At 36.2% G+C, this 18923-nt stretch overlaps 3 protein-coding genes and 1 non-coding gene across 6 annotated transcripts; 2 read left to right on the top strand and 2 right to left on the bottom strand.

The window, feature by feature from the left end:
* Positions 1–2473: 2473 nt before the first annotated feature.
* Positions 2474–5916, bottom strand: LOC129445389 (uncharacterized). Its single transcript, XR_012369073.1, has 2 exons — positions 5727–5916; positions 2474–3849 (listed from the first exon to the last, which is right to left on the bottom strand). It is a non-coding gene; the product is annotated as an uncharacterized protein (transcript).
* A 369-nt stretch (positions 5917–6285) lies between these two features.
* On the bottom strand, positions 6286–9280 carry nxnl1 (nucleoredoxin like 1). The gene is made up of 3 exons (XM_055206600.2): positions 8824–9280; positions 7986–8319; positions 6286–6854 (listed from the first exon to the last, which is right to left on the bottom strand). The coding sequence occupies exons 2-3, from the start codon at positions 8309–8311 to the stop codon at positions 6542–6544; spliced, it is 639 nt and encodes a 212-aa protein (XP_055062575.2). The 5' UTR covers positions 8312–8319; positions 8824–9280; the 3' UTR covers positions 6286–6541.
* Positions 9281–10246: 966 nt separating this feature from the next.
* Positions 10247–11177, top strand: anapc11 (APC11 anaphase promoting complex subunit 11 homolog (yeast)). 3 transcript variants are annotated; one of them, XM_073866470.1, is made up of 4 exons: positions 10248–10400; positions 10576–10693; positions 10816–10957; positions 11045–11177. In XM_073866470.1, the coding sequence occupies exons 2-4, from the start codon at positions 10585–10587 to the stop codon at positions 11058–11060; spliced, it is 267 nt and encodes an 88-aa protein (XP_073722571.1). In that variant the 5' UTR covers positions 10248–10400; positions 10576–10584; the 3' UTR covers positions 11061–11177. The 3 variants fall into 3 exon arrangements, with proteins under 3 accessions (XP_073722572.1, XP_073722571.1, XP_055062580.1); XM_073866471.1 differs by lacking the exon at positions 11045–11177 and having other exon boundaries at positions 10247–10400; positions 10816–10961; XM_055206605.2 differs by lacking the exon at positions 10248–10400 and having other exon boundaries at positions 10539–10693.
* Positions 11178–14825: 3648 nt separating this feature from the next.
* Positions 14826–18389, top strand: LOC129445330 (uncharacterized). The gene is made up of 3 exons (XM_073866428.1): positions 14826–15133; positions 15229–15532; positions 16574–18389. Exons 1-3 carry the CDS (start codon positions 14981–14983, stop codon positions 17701–17703), a joined length of 1587 nt encoding a protein of 528 aa, XP_073722529.1. The 5' UTR covers positions 14826–14980; the 3' UTR covers positions 17704–18389.
* Positions 18390–18923: the final 534 nt, after the last annotated feature.

Raw genomic sequence — 18923 nt, 5'->3', positions numbered from 1 at the left:
GTCGAAGTCGAAAACTAAAAGTCGAAGTCGAAAACTAAAAGTCGAAAATGAATTTGGTATTTAGGATTGGAAATTTTGTATTTAGGGTTGGGCATTTTGTATTTAGGATTGGGCAATTGGTCATTTAGCTATTGAGGATTTAGGATTGGGCATTTGAGGAGTGTATGCAAATAAGTAGGTGTGGCCCAGATACTGGAGGGTGGGTTTAAAATGGCTGGTGCGCAGAGGCACCTTATGAATAGCAGAGGGAGCTCCCAGTACTGTGATGAAATCAAACAGCGAGTGAGCAGGGCGGAGCGAGGAGTGTACTTTTTAATGTGATAACATCAACTTAATGACAGAATTGTAACATTTATGTGGCCTCACACACAAAGTCACCAGTGAAAGGAGCGCTATCGTTCTGACGACGAGAAAGCAGCAGGTTACATGCTAACATTAGCTGCTAGTTTAGGGTGACCAAACATCCTGTTTTCCCAGGACATGTCCTGGCTGTTATAAAGTGATGAAAATGTCCTGGTTTTAATTATTTTCATTGGGCCATTAAGCATGTAGCCTACTTTAAATATATACTTGCCTTTGCACACAAAATATATGAAACTGGCTTCACCCTGTCTTGTTATAATCAGCACTCAATTTGCAACCGGCAAGCAGAGAGCACTCACCTGAAGTCAAACAGGATGAAGGAACTAGACTGGACACTAAACCACCCACTGACTTGTCATCCTTTCTGCAGATAGACATGTTTCACTAATCGGCCCAATGGTGACTTTATTAACCAGATTTACAGCCGTTGTATCGAAGTTAAACTTATAATCCATGTAACTCTGCAAGCAAGTTGTAATTTTAGTTTTCAAACAGAGATTGTGATAGAAAGGCAAAAGTGAAAGATTGCAGCTTTAGACTGCTTCAGTGTTATTTTTTAAAACTCTGTAAGATGGAGTCATATACACAAGGAAGTTTTTATATATCTATTGCATTTAATATTTTGACCTTTTTCATCATTTTAGTATTACTTTCTCCAGAAAAGTCATCAAAATAAAAAATTAGAGACTTTCCAAAATTAAGTTGATTTGACACAGAATGATGTTCACCATTAATGTCTTAATCATGACTTCATTAGCTGTGTCTGAAACCGTTCCCTCGTTCACTCATTCACTATTCCCTATATGGGGAGTGACAGTTGAGTCCACTATATGGGGAAGAAGCAAATGAAAATGAGTGAGCGATTTCGGACACTGACGCAAATATCATGCGTCAGAGAGCTGTCGCAGAGATTCATCATTAACACCTGTGTGGCTTTATTGATTGTGCTGTGAAATGGTAAAGTTTACTTTCTTACTGTTTTTCACATTCGTCATGTTTATTGTATTAGTTGATAATAAAGGGAACAAAACAACTGCTTATAATATTTATTTACTGCTGTTTATTTATTGTTTAATAAAAATGTGTATTAGATTTTAAATAAAAGATAACGCAATTATTTTTCATTTGTTTATTTTCAAAAAGTAGAAAATAACTGACAACAAGAAAATGTTTGGTGTTTACTGTCAGTATCCTTCAGCTGATTCAAGTTACGCGTTCGTCTCCCGTTGCATCATGGGAAATATGAGTGAACGAGTGTACATCGAATGTACCCTCAAAATCAGAGTGCATTGTGGGTAAAAAGTAGTGAATGAATGTAGGGAATGAAGTTGTTCACTCAGGTTTCGGACACCACTACAAAATGGCCGACACCCAATATAGTGCACTATATAGTGGATAGGGAGCGGTTTCAGACACAGCTCTTATCTCATTAACTTAAACACTGATGACATCAGCAGAGGCCAAAATCCCGACATCAAATTGACATTGACACTTTAACGTCAAAATGACTTTCATTTTTGACCTATTTTGTGATGTAATTTTGACATCCATTTTGATGTCATATTGATGTTAAATTGACATCAAGGTGCCCACTGGGAACAGATCAATTGATCTGCATACAGAATAAAAAAACACATTGAAAACTTTGACAGGTTTGTCAGGGCCCACTCCGAGCCAGTGGGGCTGAATTACTGTTGTGCTGTATCTTGGACATGCCCTGGTTCTCCTTAAAATAATCTAGACAATTCATCCACAGTTTCACAATAAAGTTGAACACCGTAGTCACATTGCTCTGTGCTTGGTTGACGCTCTGCCAGTGTTTGCCTTAGTGCTGGGAGCTCCCTCTGCTGTCCATAAGGTGCCTCTGCGCACCAGCCATTTCAAACCCAGCCTCCAGTATCAGGGCCACGCCTCTTTATTTGCATACACTTCTCAATCCTCAAATGCCCAATCCTAAATCCTCAATAGCAAAATGGTGCCTGTAAATGTGAGTTTGTGTGCATAGTAAATTATTTGATTTTTTTTCTGATGTTACTGTAACAGGATTCCAGAGGATGTCAAAAAATACACTTGCAGTGTTTATCTGAAATGAAAGTCAGTTCATACCGAATTGATGTACACAAGATTTTTTATTTGTACAATGGAAATTAAAATGTCTGTGTTTTTGATACAAAGATCAAGACTCTGGAAAACTTTAGCACAGTGGTCTCAAACTCCCGGCCCTCCCCATTTAAACGTATAAGAGTTTGTCGTGTACATTTTTTAATAATAGTTTATAAATGTATACAGGAATTAAATTTGCTAGTTTAGTGCAAGGTTTTAATAGGCCTTAATTATTTAAGATAAGGTCAAGAAAAAATTTACTTACTTTTATCATATAACGTATATTAAAAAGATAAAAACAACTGCTTATATATTTTTCAAGTATTGTTATACATTAAATAATTAAATTTAAACAGTACATAAAACTAAATATTGTACTTTTTTACGTTAAAATAGCTCTGCGGCCCTTCGATGAAATGTCAGTCACTGAAATGGCCCCAAGCCAGTTTGAGTTTGAGACCCCTGCTTTAGCATGACATCTGCCATGCTCAGTAACAAAACATTATACAATATAGAATCTTGTTTAACTAAATATGATAATAACGTATGTATTATTTACTAATCAGTTTTCACTGTTATTTAACCCCTTCAGACCCTGCGTCCACTGGAATGGACATCGCGTTTTGTGATATAAAAATGCTGAGAACCGATCCCCTGATAAACAATCAAAATAATGCAAACTGAATAAAAAATGGAAGAATTAGGTCTGAAGGGGTTAAGCCATTAGTTTTAGCAGCATCTTTATACATAGAAAGACAGATTGGTTCCCCTGAGAATTACCTGAATAGATAGATAGATAGATAGATAGATAGATAGATAGATAGATAGATAGATAGATAGATAGATAGATAGATAGATAGATAGATAGATAGATAGATAGATAGATAGATAGATAGATAGATAGATAGATAGATAGATAGATAGATATTCAATTTCATTCCAATAAAATTAATTAAATGTTATTGGGCCATTAAAGGTGCCACCCTGAAGAACTGGAGCCTTTACTTTTCCTCCATCTGTAGCATTTATACTGACTGAAACCCCTGAAGCTTTAGCAGGAACTCCTGCACTGGATGCTTCTTCTGATGCTTCTTCTGACACTGATGAAGAAACTTCCTGAAGTTTCCCCTTCAGTTGAATGGCAAGTTCATTTTGTTTAATATTGCGTAGGGCTCTGACTGCGATCTTCCCTGCATCTGAAGCACTGTACTGCTGCACCAGGATATCCACAACATCACAGCAGTTAGCTTTCTCAAGCTTTCCTCGAGAAACAGGATTTTTCTCTTGATTGCACAGGTGCCATTTGAATTCGCTGAACTCTGCATCCAGAAGATCTTCCAGTGCTTCCAAAATCACTGTTTTGGTTGTGGGCATTTTGAGTCACTAGGGGAAATACAAGAGTCTTGGGTGATCTGGGATCGTTACGCTCTTATAGCAGGTCACTTAACAAACAAAACTGTTCAAAACACAGTGCTTCTCAAATAGTGGGGCGGGACCCCCAGGGGGGGCTCGAAGCGACACCAGGGGGGGCGCCCGAGACCCCAGGGAAAATACTTTTTCAGGAGGTGATTTTTAAAGACATTACACCCCAATCAGGCTGTAAACTGCTTGTTTAATTTATTGATTATATTTAATTTTTCAGTATCAAATGGTCAAATAATATTATACTTTAAATAAGGATTAATTTTTTTATTTCAGGCAAATTGATGCATTTTAAGTCTTTTCTGTTACAGACTAAAAAACAATGTTAATAAAGTTATTCTTTGTTGTAGGTTGATCGATATTTCTTTTTTTTTGTGTTTTCTTTTTGTGTTTTCTCAATGTTAATAAGAATACAATGTTTTGCAGATGTGTAATTTTATAGGCAAATTATACTATTTACAGTCGCGGCGGAGAGTTGGGGGGGGGGCGCGAAATGTTTACCTCTTCCTATGGGGGGGGGGGGGGGGGCGTGACAGAAAATAATTGAGAAGCACTGTCATAACATCAGCGTCATCAGTAAACTGGTTGTAAACACGCTAGACTTGTTTCAAACACTTACATTCTTACCTACAGTATATGACTGTGGGAGTGCATGCCAATTTCATATTTTTGCTGTACAGGTGACTAAACACTGCACCACCATACATTATAATAAGATTATCAGGCGAAAAATGAAAGACTGTCACAATCAAATGTGTATAATGATACAAACTGTTACAACATAAAACAACTTCACTGAAACATGACGTTTATCATGTAAATCCACATGCTTTCACTATAAACAAGAGTGCAATTTTTTCCCAGTGTTTTTTCTTTTTGCACGCTTTGATTTTTCTTTATTCCCTTATGAAAATTAACCAAGGTTTTTATAAAAAGCAACCAATTTCAACTTAGCTTTAAAATCATCTTTCTTTTCCAATGCATATGTTTTAATTTCAACTTAAACACATACAAACACAAAGAAAGTTTTAACTTACTGAAAGTCAAGGGCTTAACTAAAGCAAACACTTATCACCATATTGATTTTTTTTACATCTTAAATATTATTGGAGGGTGCAAACCTGATATTGATTCAATGGGATTAACATTGCCAAATCAACAATTTTAGACATTGTTTCAATGGTTGCTTGCTATCTGGGTATTTAATAATGTAGGATGGTTTATTATAGTCGAAGTAACCCTTTTTTGGCAGATTGATCTATTACCATAATTTTACTATAAATCTCATTTTTAAACTATGATTAATGTGGTATACTGTGCAGTCGTGGCCTAATGGTTATAGAGTTGACCTTCTAACCCAAAAGTTATCATCACTTTCACTTTCAGTTTTACTAGTAAATTGGGGGAAAAATGTAGTATACAGTAGTTACTGTAGTAAAAGCACAATTTTCCTAAGGGTATGGTTACTATAGTAAAAGCATCGTCAATTTTAATGAGCGCTCTTTAAACGTGAGCATTTCTAGTGACAGACAAGTCGAGTGCATCCACAGTCGACACTGACGAACTCACGCGATGTGAATGAATTGGATGAAGATGGTGTGTTTTAAATAAAGTAATTCTTACAGATAAAACTCGGACATGTTAATATTTAACATTTTAAATTTCTTTCTGGTCAAGTTTGAAACCAGCAGAGTTAGTTAACATGCACACACATTTTTATTGCATGGACTTTGGCTGTAAAACTGCATAGATGAGGTAAAGAGGTTATGACAACTGCCCCGGTGATATCTAACATAACATCACAACATAACATCATATTTAATTCATCTTGTACTTACAAACGTCTGAAGAAGTTGATTATGCGACGTCTGTTCTCGTGTCCTTCGTCAGCAACGTTTGCTTTTCACCGGAAGATTTGTCTACTGGGTGCGCGCGCTTGTACAAGTACATGCTGGGTGCGCGCGCGTGCGTGCCTTATGTGTGCATAGCATATTGTCTGTGTCTTTAAGGTTGAGGTTTAGTGTTTTTTATTGGAGTTATGGATGTATCAGAAGTTTCTACACCAGTTAATCTTTAGTGAAATGTGTGCATAGAATATCTCACAGTGACAGACAGTTGCACTCAGTCTAACCACTACATTAAAAATATTTTCCTGTTCTTCTTGTTTAGTTTATTTATGACTGTTATATAAAATATATATATGAAACACAGGTAAACAAAGAAAAACTTTTATATTATATTATATTATAAATTATGTCATATAAATAACCTAATCCTAATAATCTAAAGAATTAGTTTCAACAAAATCCCATCAGAATTTGCACACAATTTTGTTTGTAATTTTAAAGTTTAAGGAACAATAAAAACACTGCAAATGAAGAAGGATCATCACAATAGTATAATCCTACATTTAATTACCTCCTAAAAATAAAAAAATGAGTTAAAATACTTTCAGAAATATTTGATTAATAATAATGAATCTAATGAGAAATTGATCTCAAGTATCTGTCCATATACTGATTTATAGATACAGTTAATGGTAGCTGTCCTCCTTACATCTGTCCACATCACTAATGTTATAAAAGCATCAGTCAGCCTATCAGAATGAGGCAGGTCAGATGATCCAGTGCAGATGTTTTCAGTTGTAAAATTTTTACCACGGCGCTCCTCCATCATCTTCCATGTCTTCCTCTGCACTCCTCCCTTCCTTCTTTTTCTTCTTGTCTTCAACCTTGTATTTGAGTCGTCTGAAGGGGTCAGTCATACTGCGCATTTTGCCCTCATCATATTCCTCATTCATCATGAAGTTCCTGTCGATTAGCTCCGCCCCTTCCTGCCAGTTGCGGTAGCAGTCTGGTCCCAGCTTGCAGATTTCTGCCACGGCGTTCGGCGAGAGAACGGAGCAGTCTGGACGTAACACCACCACGCTGGGCAGATCGTGCACTTCAAACATCACTGCCAGCTCACTGTGACACAATCAGTAAACAACATCATAAACACATGCAACAAAGCTCCTCCCATTAACATATTACAGCTTACAGCTCCGCATTGTAACGGGTTCATAATGATGCACGTCGTGAGCAACCGTAATACAAAGGGCTCATCCTTGAATTCACCAATGTTGTTTTGATTTAAATTTGTGCATTAAACAACTGTGCAAGCAAACATGCACAAGCAAGCTAAAATATATATCTTTTTGGTTGAACGTAAAAATAAAATCAAGTGCGCAAGTAATCAGTGTTTAAAACTGTCTCCTTAGGCACAATAAGTAGGATTTTCCCCCATCTAGTGGTGAAATTGTATTTTGCATTCAAACGAATAGTGCTCTTTAGCGCCTCGCTTTTCCAAATGTGTGTTGCAACTAGGGTAGCCGTTATGTAATCACTGATCTCCTTGTCCATTTCAGCTAGTTCTGAACAAAAACGTGTTGGTAGGCTAGTGCTCTTTGTCCCTCTCTGCTATTATAGTTTTTCAATATGGCGAAACGACATGGAAGCCTTCTAGGACTTACCCGTTCAATGTAAATAAAGAGAAGAAATTCAAAGCTTATAAAGAAAAGTAAGATCATTGGCATAGTTAATTTGACACCAATGAGGACATATTTATGAATAAAGACATTGATTTTTGACTAATAAAATATTTAAAAAACTACATATTGTCCCTTTAAGTATAGTCAAATTTTAGGCATACACGAGGGCCGATGTACAATGCATGTGACACAATTTTTGTGATCGGTAAAGTGCACGCATACTGGGCAACGAGAGGTATTGCAATTTGTTGCAATGCACGTGTCGAACGTCAGCGCACGTGTATATGTCATATGTTCAACTAGCGTAAAAATATATACCCAGGCTTTACTTTGCACCTGATTTAAAACAGTAAGCTTATGATAATTATTATTAAATTCAACTGTCAGGTCAGATTTTGTGTGGTGTCAGAAGTTGTTTTTCAAAACACAATAGATAAAGTAACCTGCAGTTTTATGTTTTAAACAGAGATGGCGATAGAGAGGCAAAAGTTACCGATTGCAGCTTTAAATATTATGATATTCAAAAATGCAAAGTGACACGTATAACCACAGAATGCTGTGTACATACTTCCTGTAAGGATCTTCATAGGGCAGGAACAGGCAGCGTTTGGGCAGCTCCTTCAGGAACTTCTCCTGCTGTTCCTCTGATGAATCCAGAGAGATGTACAGCAGAACCAGCTGGGCCGAGCGCTCCACGTAAAACTCATCTGTTAGTTTCTTGTAAAAGTCTTTGAGCGTTGGAGCAAAGTCCTGACACCGCTCACATTCTCCAGAAGCAAAAAACAGCATGAGGAGGCGGTTCTGGAGCCGCAGGACGATCTCACGCTCGGTGTCCAGCTCATCTTTGTCTTTGTTGTTTTTCACCAAAACCTTCCCCAAGAACAGGTCCACCATGACAAGATCTACAAAGAGAGATAATTGAAGCTTACTTGGGATGTTCAAACTTACAACTACACACACTGTAGATGAAAGCGTTACACACTCTGTGCTGGTTGACCAGCAGTTGACCTCCCAGCTAACCAAGTGAGCATAAGAGATATTTCATTAGAATAGTTATATCCTTACTGGAATAACTTATACAACATTAACAAAAATCATTCAGGACTGCACTCTGTCATTAAAAAATCAACCTAATTTTAGTTTTCTTATCCAATCAGAATTTAAGAGTTCTACACATCTACACATCTACACATAAGATGCTGATCGGACTTCTTGTTATAAACTTATATATTTCTATGTCTAGGATAACGTTGCAAGATACTGGCATCAGTTCAGTAACAACAACAACATTTAACTTTTAAGAAGATAACTTAGCAGACAACCCTTTCAAAAAATTATTTCAGTACTATAGGTTTAGATCTAAATAAACTAAACAGATGCTGCAGACAGACAGACAGTTAACTCACCTTCTGTGTGGTCAGAATAGATCTAAATCCTATGAAAATCAGTCATGAGTTCATACGAACGGTTTCTACTTTTTTTGCTTGATATTGTTATGTCTCATCACTTTCTCTCTTGTTGTGTCCTCATCCATAAAGATTACAGGATTAAATCTGACGGCCAGACAATGTCTAACATCATTCATGTGTTTACAAGCATTTCAAATGGAGATAATGTTGTGAAGTGTCCACCTAATCTCTACACACCCACAGTCATAATCCTATTGCTTGAAACAGAGACGGAGACTGAAATTAGATTACAATCGTTCGTGTATATACAAACGTTTAATAGTGATCAAACTAGCTAGCTTTTTAAAAGCAAATTATCTGACAAATGTGATATTGCTTTTATCACTGTTTTCCAGCTAATGAATTTCTGTGAAGTCTGAGGACAGATTAGGACGAGGTCTGTAAGCCGCCTTGGTTTGAAAATACACCATGGTTTTAATCCAATATACAGAAGAGAGAGAGAGAGAGAGAGAGAGAGAGAGAGAGAGAGAGAGAGAGCATCCGGTGCTCCAATTACTGCAGGCTTGACTTTAAAATTGGTTAGTTAGTAGTCATGTTAGAAAATAACTAAGTATGACAGGTAAGAATGAAGTGATAGATCGTGTACCCCGCCTTTAAGTCAGTGCAAGACATTTTTTTTTTAAATTAAGGCAGCTCAAACATGCATTTTAATTTGGGATAAGACCTGTCTGGAAAACCACCCCATGATGTTTCTAGAACCTGCAGTTCCTAAAAGGAATTAAAGTTTATTATTCCACACATACAGCAAAAAAGTATTTTCTTTGGTCAGAAGTATATTTTAAATATATGCAAAATACATTTTGTAGAAAGTAAATCTTAATTTTACAACCTATATGCAAAAAAAAATATTTATATATTTATATATACGTAACGTTTGTATAATACGTAGTATAAATATACAATATAAGTATATTTTGCAGTTGAAAATATATTTAATTTTAATCTTTCCAACCTGTAACATACAAAGTTTGTCTAAGCAACGTGAATATACATGCTTAAAAAATATTTTAAAATATAAAACAAAAATGGCCAAAAACTATATTTTTGTTAAAAACTTATTTCAAAAAGATAATATTTTGTATTGTTTCATTGTTAGTATTTTTCAGTGGATTGCCGAACACTGTTCTTTTATTCCACTTCGACTTCTCTTTCGTTTTCATATTTGGCATTTTCACTCCAAAATGGCGACCGCGCTACTTAGGCGCCATCGCCATCTACCTCTTACCAAAAAAAACCCGTCAGAGTTTCGCCTTTTGGGTTCTTTGACGACTTTTTGAACACTAACTCGCCAAGGAAGTATCATTTTTTTATTCTTAAATCGATATTTTATGATAAAACAGTACCAACGTAAAATAAAATATTAGGATAAAAAGGCTGAACGGTATACACTTGTCCAGCACAGGAAGTGGCGCTATCGAGCACACAGCTAGACGTTTCATTGCAGCGAGGAAGAAAGCTGCAATGGGAACATCTTCAATATTTTGAGCTTAATCGAGGGTTTGTTGCTTCTGTGGTAAGTTTCGTTATATTTATCCGTGCGTTCTTGTTGTAAGCCGATTTTGCTGTTGTATTCGTTGCTAACCTGTTAGTGTGATGTGTTTGCAGAACTTTATTTATCTACATTATGTGTGGGTCTTATGTGGAGACTGAATTATTGAAAAAAATATTTTCTGTTTTGTGTTTCTGTGGATTTCCAAAATGAAGGTAAAGATTAAGCAGTGGAATGGTGTGGCATCCTGGTTATGGGTGGCCAACGATGAGAACTGTGGCATCTGCCGCGCGCCGTTCAATGGCTGTTGTCCAGATTGTGCGTGATCTCATTTAATTTTCAATGACGAAAGTTTGTCATGCATTGAATGAAACCTTTTGTTTTAGACTATATTTGAGTACTGAATGCATAGTGTTTATTAATGAAATGTACTTTATCAGGCAAGGTTCCAGGAGATGACTGTCCACTCGTCTGGGGTCAGTGCTCTCACTGTTTCCACATGCACTGCATCCTAAAGTGGCTGAACTCCCAGCAGGTGCAGCAGCAATGTCCCATGTGTCGTCAGGAATGGAAATTTAAGGAGTGAGCACGCATGTCAGGCAACACCACCACACTTTGAGTTATAACTCCATATACTCACAGTAATTGATGTTTTTTCTTTTAATTTAGGCGAGACACCACCTGAGGAGAATTCATCAATTGCTTAATCAAGTGCTTTTATATATGTATATTTGTGTGTTTGTTTTTCATCATAAAATGTATGTAAAACTGTGAATAAATAACCCACTAAACATTTTTAAAACAGCTTTGTACCAATTGGCTACATTAGAATCACATGGCTGCTTTATGCAGTTGAAGGGACAGTCATGTTACCTTAACAGACACGGTAAAGGACAGATCACAGGACACATATATCTGTGTGATTGTGTACAGTTGAGGTCATAAGTTTACACTCACCTTGCAGAATCTGGAAAGTGCTGAAAAAAGTGGAACTTTAATTAACTTTGACTTAATTAATTAATGTTTAAGGAAAGTTTGCAACACAGAAAAGTAACAGAATAAAAATCAACAATTCAAAAGTTTACATACACCTGATTCTTAATAAGGCACGATGTTACCTGGACAATCAATGACAATTTCTTTTGTATTGTGATAGTTTGTCTCAAGCCATTAAACTTTTCACTGATCTTCAGAAAAATCCACCAGAATCTTTGCTTTTTAGCAACTTTTGCATATTTGAACCCTGTTCACCGGTTGTCTGAACATTAGAGAAATGTTACATTCTACCATTTCAAACTTTATGACTATGACATTTTAAAACAGTTTTCTGTATTTACTATTTGCTAGTTATGTAAATGATAGAGAAACATTGCATTCTTTATTTTAAAACTGTTAATAAACATTATTTCAGAAGATTCTGTAAAAATATTGCTATAGAAAACACAATTCGTTTACTAGGTTGTTTTGTGGCATTTAAAGCCACAATTATGGTGGTCAGTGTTTGATTTAGTTGAACTCTTGACCATTTATGTAATGCAACTAAAATGAGTAGAGCACATTTCCATATAATATGTAATATTAAATCAATTTATTTCATTTTAATTATGTATTTATAATGCAGTTTTTAAATACTGGAGTAATTATCTGTTTTAAAATGTATAAATCATAACTCAAATAGGTTATTTTTATAAAAAAATATCATAGCATCACACATTGATTATAAATATATATTATAATACAATGTCTTCAAGACAATTTAGAGGACTTAAAACAGATATTTATTGACAGATAAACATTTCATTCACTTCAGGTTAACAGATCTTACCACTACTGTCGCCTTTCTGTTTTTAGATACAACAATCAAAAACTTTGCCCTTGCATCATATTTTCTTCCCAAGACAGTTGTTTGTAAATAAATGTATATTGGGATGTTGAGCAAAGTTTACTTACCCTTCTTTTGTAACCCAGATAGCAGTAAACGTCACTTTTACATCCACAATTATTTTATGAAAACAACCATTATGGTGATCAATGTTTGTTTTATTTGGGTCATTGACTCTATAAAGGTTAAAAGTCATAATGGTTTGATAAAAAACATTTGCAAAGAAAACTCTACAATATTAGGGTTGTTATGAAATTACGGAGTAGACCAATCTACTGTATCAGACACATATATCAGACACATGCACAAAAGCAGCAGAAAACACGTCTATTTTATTTTAGTGATACTTCTCATTTATTCTGTGTTTTTGCGAGGTGTACGATAATATTGCTGTAAACATATTTAAATGCTGCATGATTGCAATGCTGGAGGATTACGCCAATGACTTGTGTTTGGCCAGGAGCATTTAGCTTATGAAAGAACAATTCAATGCCAGCCTTATTAATATGCAGGCAGCATTCATGAGGTGATTTGCATTGACTATTCATGGTTAATCATGGGCTTGTAAAGGGCAGCATATGAGGCATATTCATGTATGCACACTTGCAGGTGGTATGTGATTTATAAAAGGAACATTGCTTGCTGGTGTGTGTACGCATGGTTTTATAAATCTGAATATATTTTGCCGTACGCTTGGCTTTTGTGCATACTGCATACGTAAACTTTTAGTACGGATTGTGTCCACAGTTTTATAAATGAGACCCCTGACCTGTAGTGTCACAATAAGATATTAAAACTGTTGTATAGCAATTATGTTCTTACGAAATAAAATACATAGATGTTTTCAACTACTGGCTTAATGAAACACATAAAGACACTAAGAAGAACCAATGGGTGAATCTCAACAATGGTGACAATCAGGGTTTAAATTGGGCCGGGGCCGTCCGGTGCTAAGCCCCGGCACATAGGCTGAAGGTCGCGCTCTGCTCTTGCCAGTGTACGCTGCGCTGGTGCGTGTGCACTGACGCAAAGGGAATAATGTGTTTTCATTCATTATGGGGCATACTTACCAACGCAAGATCAACGATTTGCGCGAGCAGATTACATACAAAGTCAATGCAAAGACGCAACCAGGCGCGTCCTCGCACGGGGCGATGAAAATGACGCGAATTGGGCGCCGCAATTGCCGTGAAAACACGCGCTTTTCCCTTTAAATGCGTCTTCGCGCAAGTTATGCAACTCAAGCGAAAAAAACTCAGAACTTCAAGAACGCGCTCTCACGCAGGATCATTTGACGAGAGACAGAGAGAGAGAGACAGAGAGAGAGAGACAGAGAGAGAGAGAGAGAGAGAGAGAGAGAGAGAGAGAGAGAGAGGTAATAATGTTGCCCACGTCGAGAAAACTTCATAGAAGACTAGAAACGTGTAAAGGATTAAAGCACGTATGTCACTCATCTAATTACATTATGTTAAGGATAACACTGGATATAACTATTGTATAGTTTAATAAAATAATGTATTTTGATTACACAAATCAAACCTAACTATATGATTGTTTTAGCTGCTGACCAGCATAGGGAATCTCTATGGCTAATTTATAAGACATGTTGTTGATACAGTACTGTGTGTTGTACCTTTTCTTGTTAATTTAGTCTTTTGGGGTAGCCTATCTTATGCCTAGAATTATTCAAGGAGGTTGATTCTTTTAACTTCCTGTAAAGTTTGATCAGTTGTGCATAATGACATGTGCAACCAATGGATATAGGGTGTCAAACTCATAGATTTGCATCATTTAAAATTCAGATGCTCTTTTTAAAATATTTTGGGTCAACCTCTGACACAGATTTAAAGCTGAAACTTATCAAATTCTATCAGAGAATGTCATTGAAACACACCAGTGGCTTTGCTATCATCAGTATTAAACATGTTACCCCTTGAAGTACCCCTCCCCGTAGAGCCCCCCACATAACAAATCCCAATTTAACCCCTGGTGACAATCATCAAAATAAAACTTCATCCTGTAATGCATGATGGGTATCAACATAGTACTAAACTCATTCATGACTCCCATCGCGGTTGATTTGTTTGTAAGTGGAAAAAGTGTACTAGCTTTTTAAAAGTAAATCCACTAAAATATTTTTTTCAGTGTACACAGCAAAATCCCCAGTGTTAAATTAACACTGCTAATCCACACCCAGGTAGGTGTTATAAAAAAGTTAAGTGTTAAAGTTAATGAGATAATGAAGTTATAATTAAGTCATTAAGTGAACATCTGCTGGGTCATTTCATCATCTAAATTTTAGACATTTTCCTGTCTCAAATTTTTGATAGTTAAGATTTGTATAATACAAATACAATACCCTATACCATTTTCACTGTAATCCATACACCTTTTTGTTGTTTTAAACCATATTCTTACAGAACTTTTATGGCAGCCTCAGCTGGCCTTACATGTGTGCAAATCTCAAATCACTATTGCACATTGTGACAGCCATTACCACACCATGAAGAAACATTAACCTTCTTGTGTAATGAATGACAGATGAAGTGTTGAGTTTCTTCTCTCTCCAGTACAGCAGGAGGCGCTCTGCAGCTCTTTAGTCCACATATAAACCCACTAAAGAAAGAAAGAAAGAGATCGTGTGTGATGTGTTTGTGTATCCTCAGTGTTTTTCTCTCTTGAGTGTTTTAAACAGAGTCTTGTCTCTGTGTATTTTAGTGTTGATGATGGATGTGATGTGCTGTAAATCAGTAGGAACTGATCTGTCCATGCTGGATATTGATGATTTCATCACAGAAATCTCTCAGCTGAAGAAAGAGGTGGCGTTACTGGAGACAAAGCTGAGGTTAAGAGGAGATGAAGGACTGAAGAGAGAGGTTTGTACAGCTTAAACATCCTTTACCTGAATCAGACATCATCAAATAATTTCTAATCTTACTCTGTGTGTGTTTGTTGTGAATCTTCCACACAGGACTCCGAGCTCAGTCTGACTTTACTCTGTTATACTGAGTCAAAGCACACAGACGCTCAGGACACTACAGTGTGTGACAGTAATCAGGACTTACAGGATGATGAATCTACTGATCAAACCTCCACAGAGTCTCTGGATTCTGTCTGTAACGCTGGAGAACAGCAGCAGATCCTGCAGACCAAACTCAAGATGTGTTCAGTCAAACTCATCGACTGCAAGAACCTCATGATGAAGATCAAAACTGAACCCACATCTGATGAATATGAAGACAATCACAGTGATGGTCATGATTTTTATCTGTCAGGTAAACTTATGTCTCCACAATTGTTGCATTTTTTAGTATTTTTAACACCAACTGTTGCGGGCCACACAAACTGTTTATGTAGCTCTAAGTGTGTCGTTTAAATTCATCACCTTTTTGAGAAAGAAAATGACGGAGTGAGAATTTTGTCAAATGTAAGGGGCCACAGATGAGATCAAGTTGTTAATACATATTTATAACACTAATACCATACTGTAAACCTAAAATAATCATAGCAATGGAAAGCTCCAAGAATATATTTTTCAAATTTCTAAAACTTTGTGTTAATAATTATGCAATAATATTTTTTTTTTCACAAGAATATGCAGCAAACAATGACACCAAGTGGCATTTGTTTCGTAAAAACCACTAAAAGTGTGACACACATCTATATTTTTAAAACTGGCTTTTTTATTAGGGATTTGGGTGTGAAGCAATTTGTTTTATATATATATATATATATATATATATATATATATATATATATATATATATATATATATATATATATATATATATATATATATATATATATAATAAAACTTTATTGTAGGGCTGTGCACAATAGTTGACAGGAGGTTTGTAATATCGCAAAACTAATTTCCCCAAATTGCCAGAGCTATACACAGTAAAATCCCTGATATTAAATTAACACTCTGTGCTCTGTGTTCATGTGGGTACCACCAGCAGGATGTTTAAATCAACACTGAAGTAGGGATGCTCATGTTGACCGGTTAACCACTAACCGAAGTAAAGCACACTCATCAAGTCATCTTATGAGCCCTGAATAGAAACACAACAAGCTAAATTTTATGTTAACCGTTTACCATAGTAAACTATTATAAGGAAAATGTGGTTTTAAGTAGAAATTCAGTAAAAGACAAAACAATTTGATTTAATCAATATGTAATTACCCAAGCAGCTATAATACCAACACTGACAGCTGTCTACTCTCTCTGTGTAAATATAGAAAATATACAGAATCTCAATTCATCCTTCTTTATATAAATAAAAGTCAATTTATTTGTTTCATGTTTCTTTCAGATGTAAAGAGTGAATTATGTTTGGATGGAGAAATAACGTCCTCGACTCTTTCCTGCATCAGCGCTGGAGAGACATTGAGCTCACAGAGACATTTAGAGAGAAAACACAAAGAACATGAACATCATCTGAAGAAACACACTAATGAGAGACCGTATCAGTGCAAGTCACACAAAACACTACACACTGAAGAGAAACCCTTTCAATGTTCACACTGTGATAAACGTTTCAGTCATAAATCTCATCTGAGAGTCCACGAGAGAATTCACACTGGAGAGAAACCTCATCACTGTGATGTTTGTGGAAAGAGTTTTAGTCAACGTGTCAGTTTAGTGAGACACCAGAGAACTCATACAGGTGAAAAACCTTACAAATGCTCTCACTGTGGAAAGAGCTTCTCTGATCCATCTAGTTTTAGAGTTCATCAAAGAGTTCACACTGGAGAGAAACCTCATCACTGTAATGTTTGTGGGAAGAGTTTCAGTCGACATGACAGTTTAGTGTCACACCAGAGAAATCATACAGGTGAAAAACCTTTTAAATGCTCTCAGTGTGAGAAGACTTTTACTCAGTCAACTTCCTTAAAAGACCATCAGAGAGTTCACACTGGAGAGAAACCTTATGTCTGCTCAATCTGTGGAAAGAGCTTCTCACATTTATCTTGTTTCAGAGTTCATGAGAGAATTCACACTGGAGAGAATCTTTACCAATGTAATGTCTGTGGGAAGAATTTTAATAAACACGAACATTTAGTGAGACACCAGAGAACTCATACAGGTGAAAAACCTTACAAATGCTCTCATTGTGAGAAGACGTTTACTCAGGCAGTTCACTTAAAAGTCCATGAGAGAGTTCATACTGGAGAGAAGCCGTACATCTGCTCAATCTGTGGAAAGAGCTTCTCACATTTATTTCGTTTCAGAGTTCATCAGAGAGTTCACACTGGAGAGAAACCTCATCACTGTAATGTTTGTGGGAAGAGTTTCAGTCGACATGACAGTTTAGTGTCACATCAGAGAACTCATACAGGTGAAAAACCTTACAAATGCTCTCAGTGTGAGAAGACGTTTGCTTATTCAAGTTGCTTAAGAATCCATCAGAGAGTTCACACTAGAGAGAAACCTCATCACTGAAGTGTTTGCTAGCTTTCTAAAGCACGAGAGAACTCATACAGGTGAAAGACTTTACAAATGCTCTCAGTGTGAGAAGACGTTTACTCAGTCAAGTAATTAAAAGTCCATCAGAGAGTTCAAACAGGAGAGTTATTCTTATTCTGGAAGTCTTCAGCATCATCAGAAGAAACACTCTAAAGAACAAACTACACTGAAATCATTGTAGTGTTTGTCTTGACACACTGGTTGTGTATATTCAATGAGAATATTTGATTCGATAATGTACTAGAACAAAAACTATTTATTTCTATGAATGACTTTACATTGACTTCGGTTATTTGTGGTGCCAAAAGCAAAGATTTAGTTCTCATTGCCAGGTAACATTTATAAACTCTCTAAAGTTTTACTATTAATGGTTTTTGTTTGATTGATCAATGTATTATATTGCTTGATTGCATGTTGAATTAATACGTCAATTACTCTCTCCTTTTGTTTTATTCAGTGTTTTGTATGATTGATCAATGCATTATATTGTTTGAATTATTTGGTATTGTTGACATTTCTTATGATTGATTAATGTGTTATATCAGTTGAAATGATTTTTTAATTATCATGTTGTTTACCTGGCTAAAAAATTGTTACGTTTGGATTTATTCTGCATTACTCTGAATTATTCACTACAAGTAAATTTGAGCTGTGGACAGGTATACACTGTATACCCACTAACATATAGACCGTTTCGGCAGTAACAACATAAACAAGCGGTTGCACGTAACTTCCGGTAAACTCCGCTAAGAATAAATAACAACAAAGTTCTTTAAACATAGTTTATTTATATAACAAGCAAAAAAACAACACACAGATTACCTAGGAAACCAATACATTTGTTATTTTCGACGAGGCATTTGTTCAAGAGATCAGTTTAGCAACTAATCAGACCTTAAAAAAAACGAAACCGGAAGTAAGGTTCGGATCCAGACGTGTATCACATGCGTCCAATGAAACGGTCTATACCTACTTTAAAACGTGTGAGGGGGCGGCACAGTGGCGCGGCACAGTGTCTCAGCACTGTTGCCTCACAGCAAGAAGGTCCCTGATTTAAGCCCCGGCTAGGGCAGGTGGCCTTTCTGTGTGGAGTTTGCATGTTCTCCGTGTGTCAGCGTGGGTTTACTCCGGTTTCCTCCTCCCAGTTAGGCAAATTGGAGATGCCAAATTGTCACTCCCCCAACCTGTGTATGGAT

Source organism: Misgurnus anguillicaudatus, chromosome 3, assembly GCF_027580225.2.
Source record: "Misgurnus anguillicaudatus chromosome 3, ASM2758022v2, whole genome shotgun sequence".
Taxonomy (NCBI): Eukaryota; Metazoa; Chordata; class Actinopteri; order Cypriniformes; family Cobitidae; genus Misgurnus; species Misgurnus anguillicaudatus.
This window is presented reverse-complemented; position numbering and strand designations above follow the sequence as displayed.

Coding starts and splice junctions, on each gene's coding strand:
- nxnl1 (XM_055206600.2), bottom strand. CDS start 8,311: ATGGTGGACCTGTTCTTGGGGAAGGTTTTGGTGAAAAACAACAAAGAC. Junction 6,855..7,985: donor TATGAAGATCCTTACAGGAA/GTATGTACACAG, acceptor ATTGTGTCACAG/TGAGCTGGCAGTGATGTTTG.
- anapc11 (XM_073866470.1), top strand. CDS start 10,585: ATGAAGGTAAAGATTAAGCAGTGGAATGGTGTGGCATCCTGGTTATGG. Junction 10,694..10,815: donor CAATGGCTGTTGTCCAGATT/GTGCGTGATCTC, acceptor GTACTTTATCAG/GCAAGGTTCCAGGAGATGAC.
- LOC129445330 (XM_073866428.1), top strand. CDS start 14,981: ATGATGGATGTGATGTGCTGTAAATCAGTAGGAACTGATCTGTCCATG. Junction 15,134..15,228: donor ATGAAGGACTGAAGAGAGAG/GTTTGTACAGCT, acceptor TCTTCCACACAG/GACTCCGAGCTCAGTCTGAC. Junction 15,533..16,573: donor TCATGATTTTTATCTGTCAG/GTAAACTTATGT, acceptor TGTTTCTTTCAG/ATGTAAAGAGTGAATTATGT.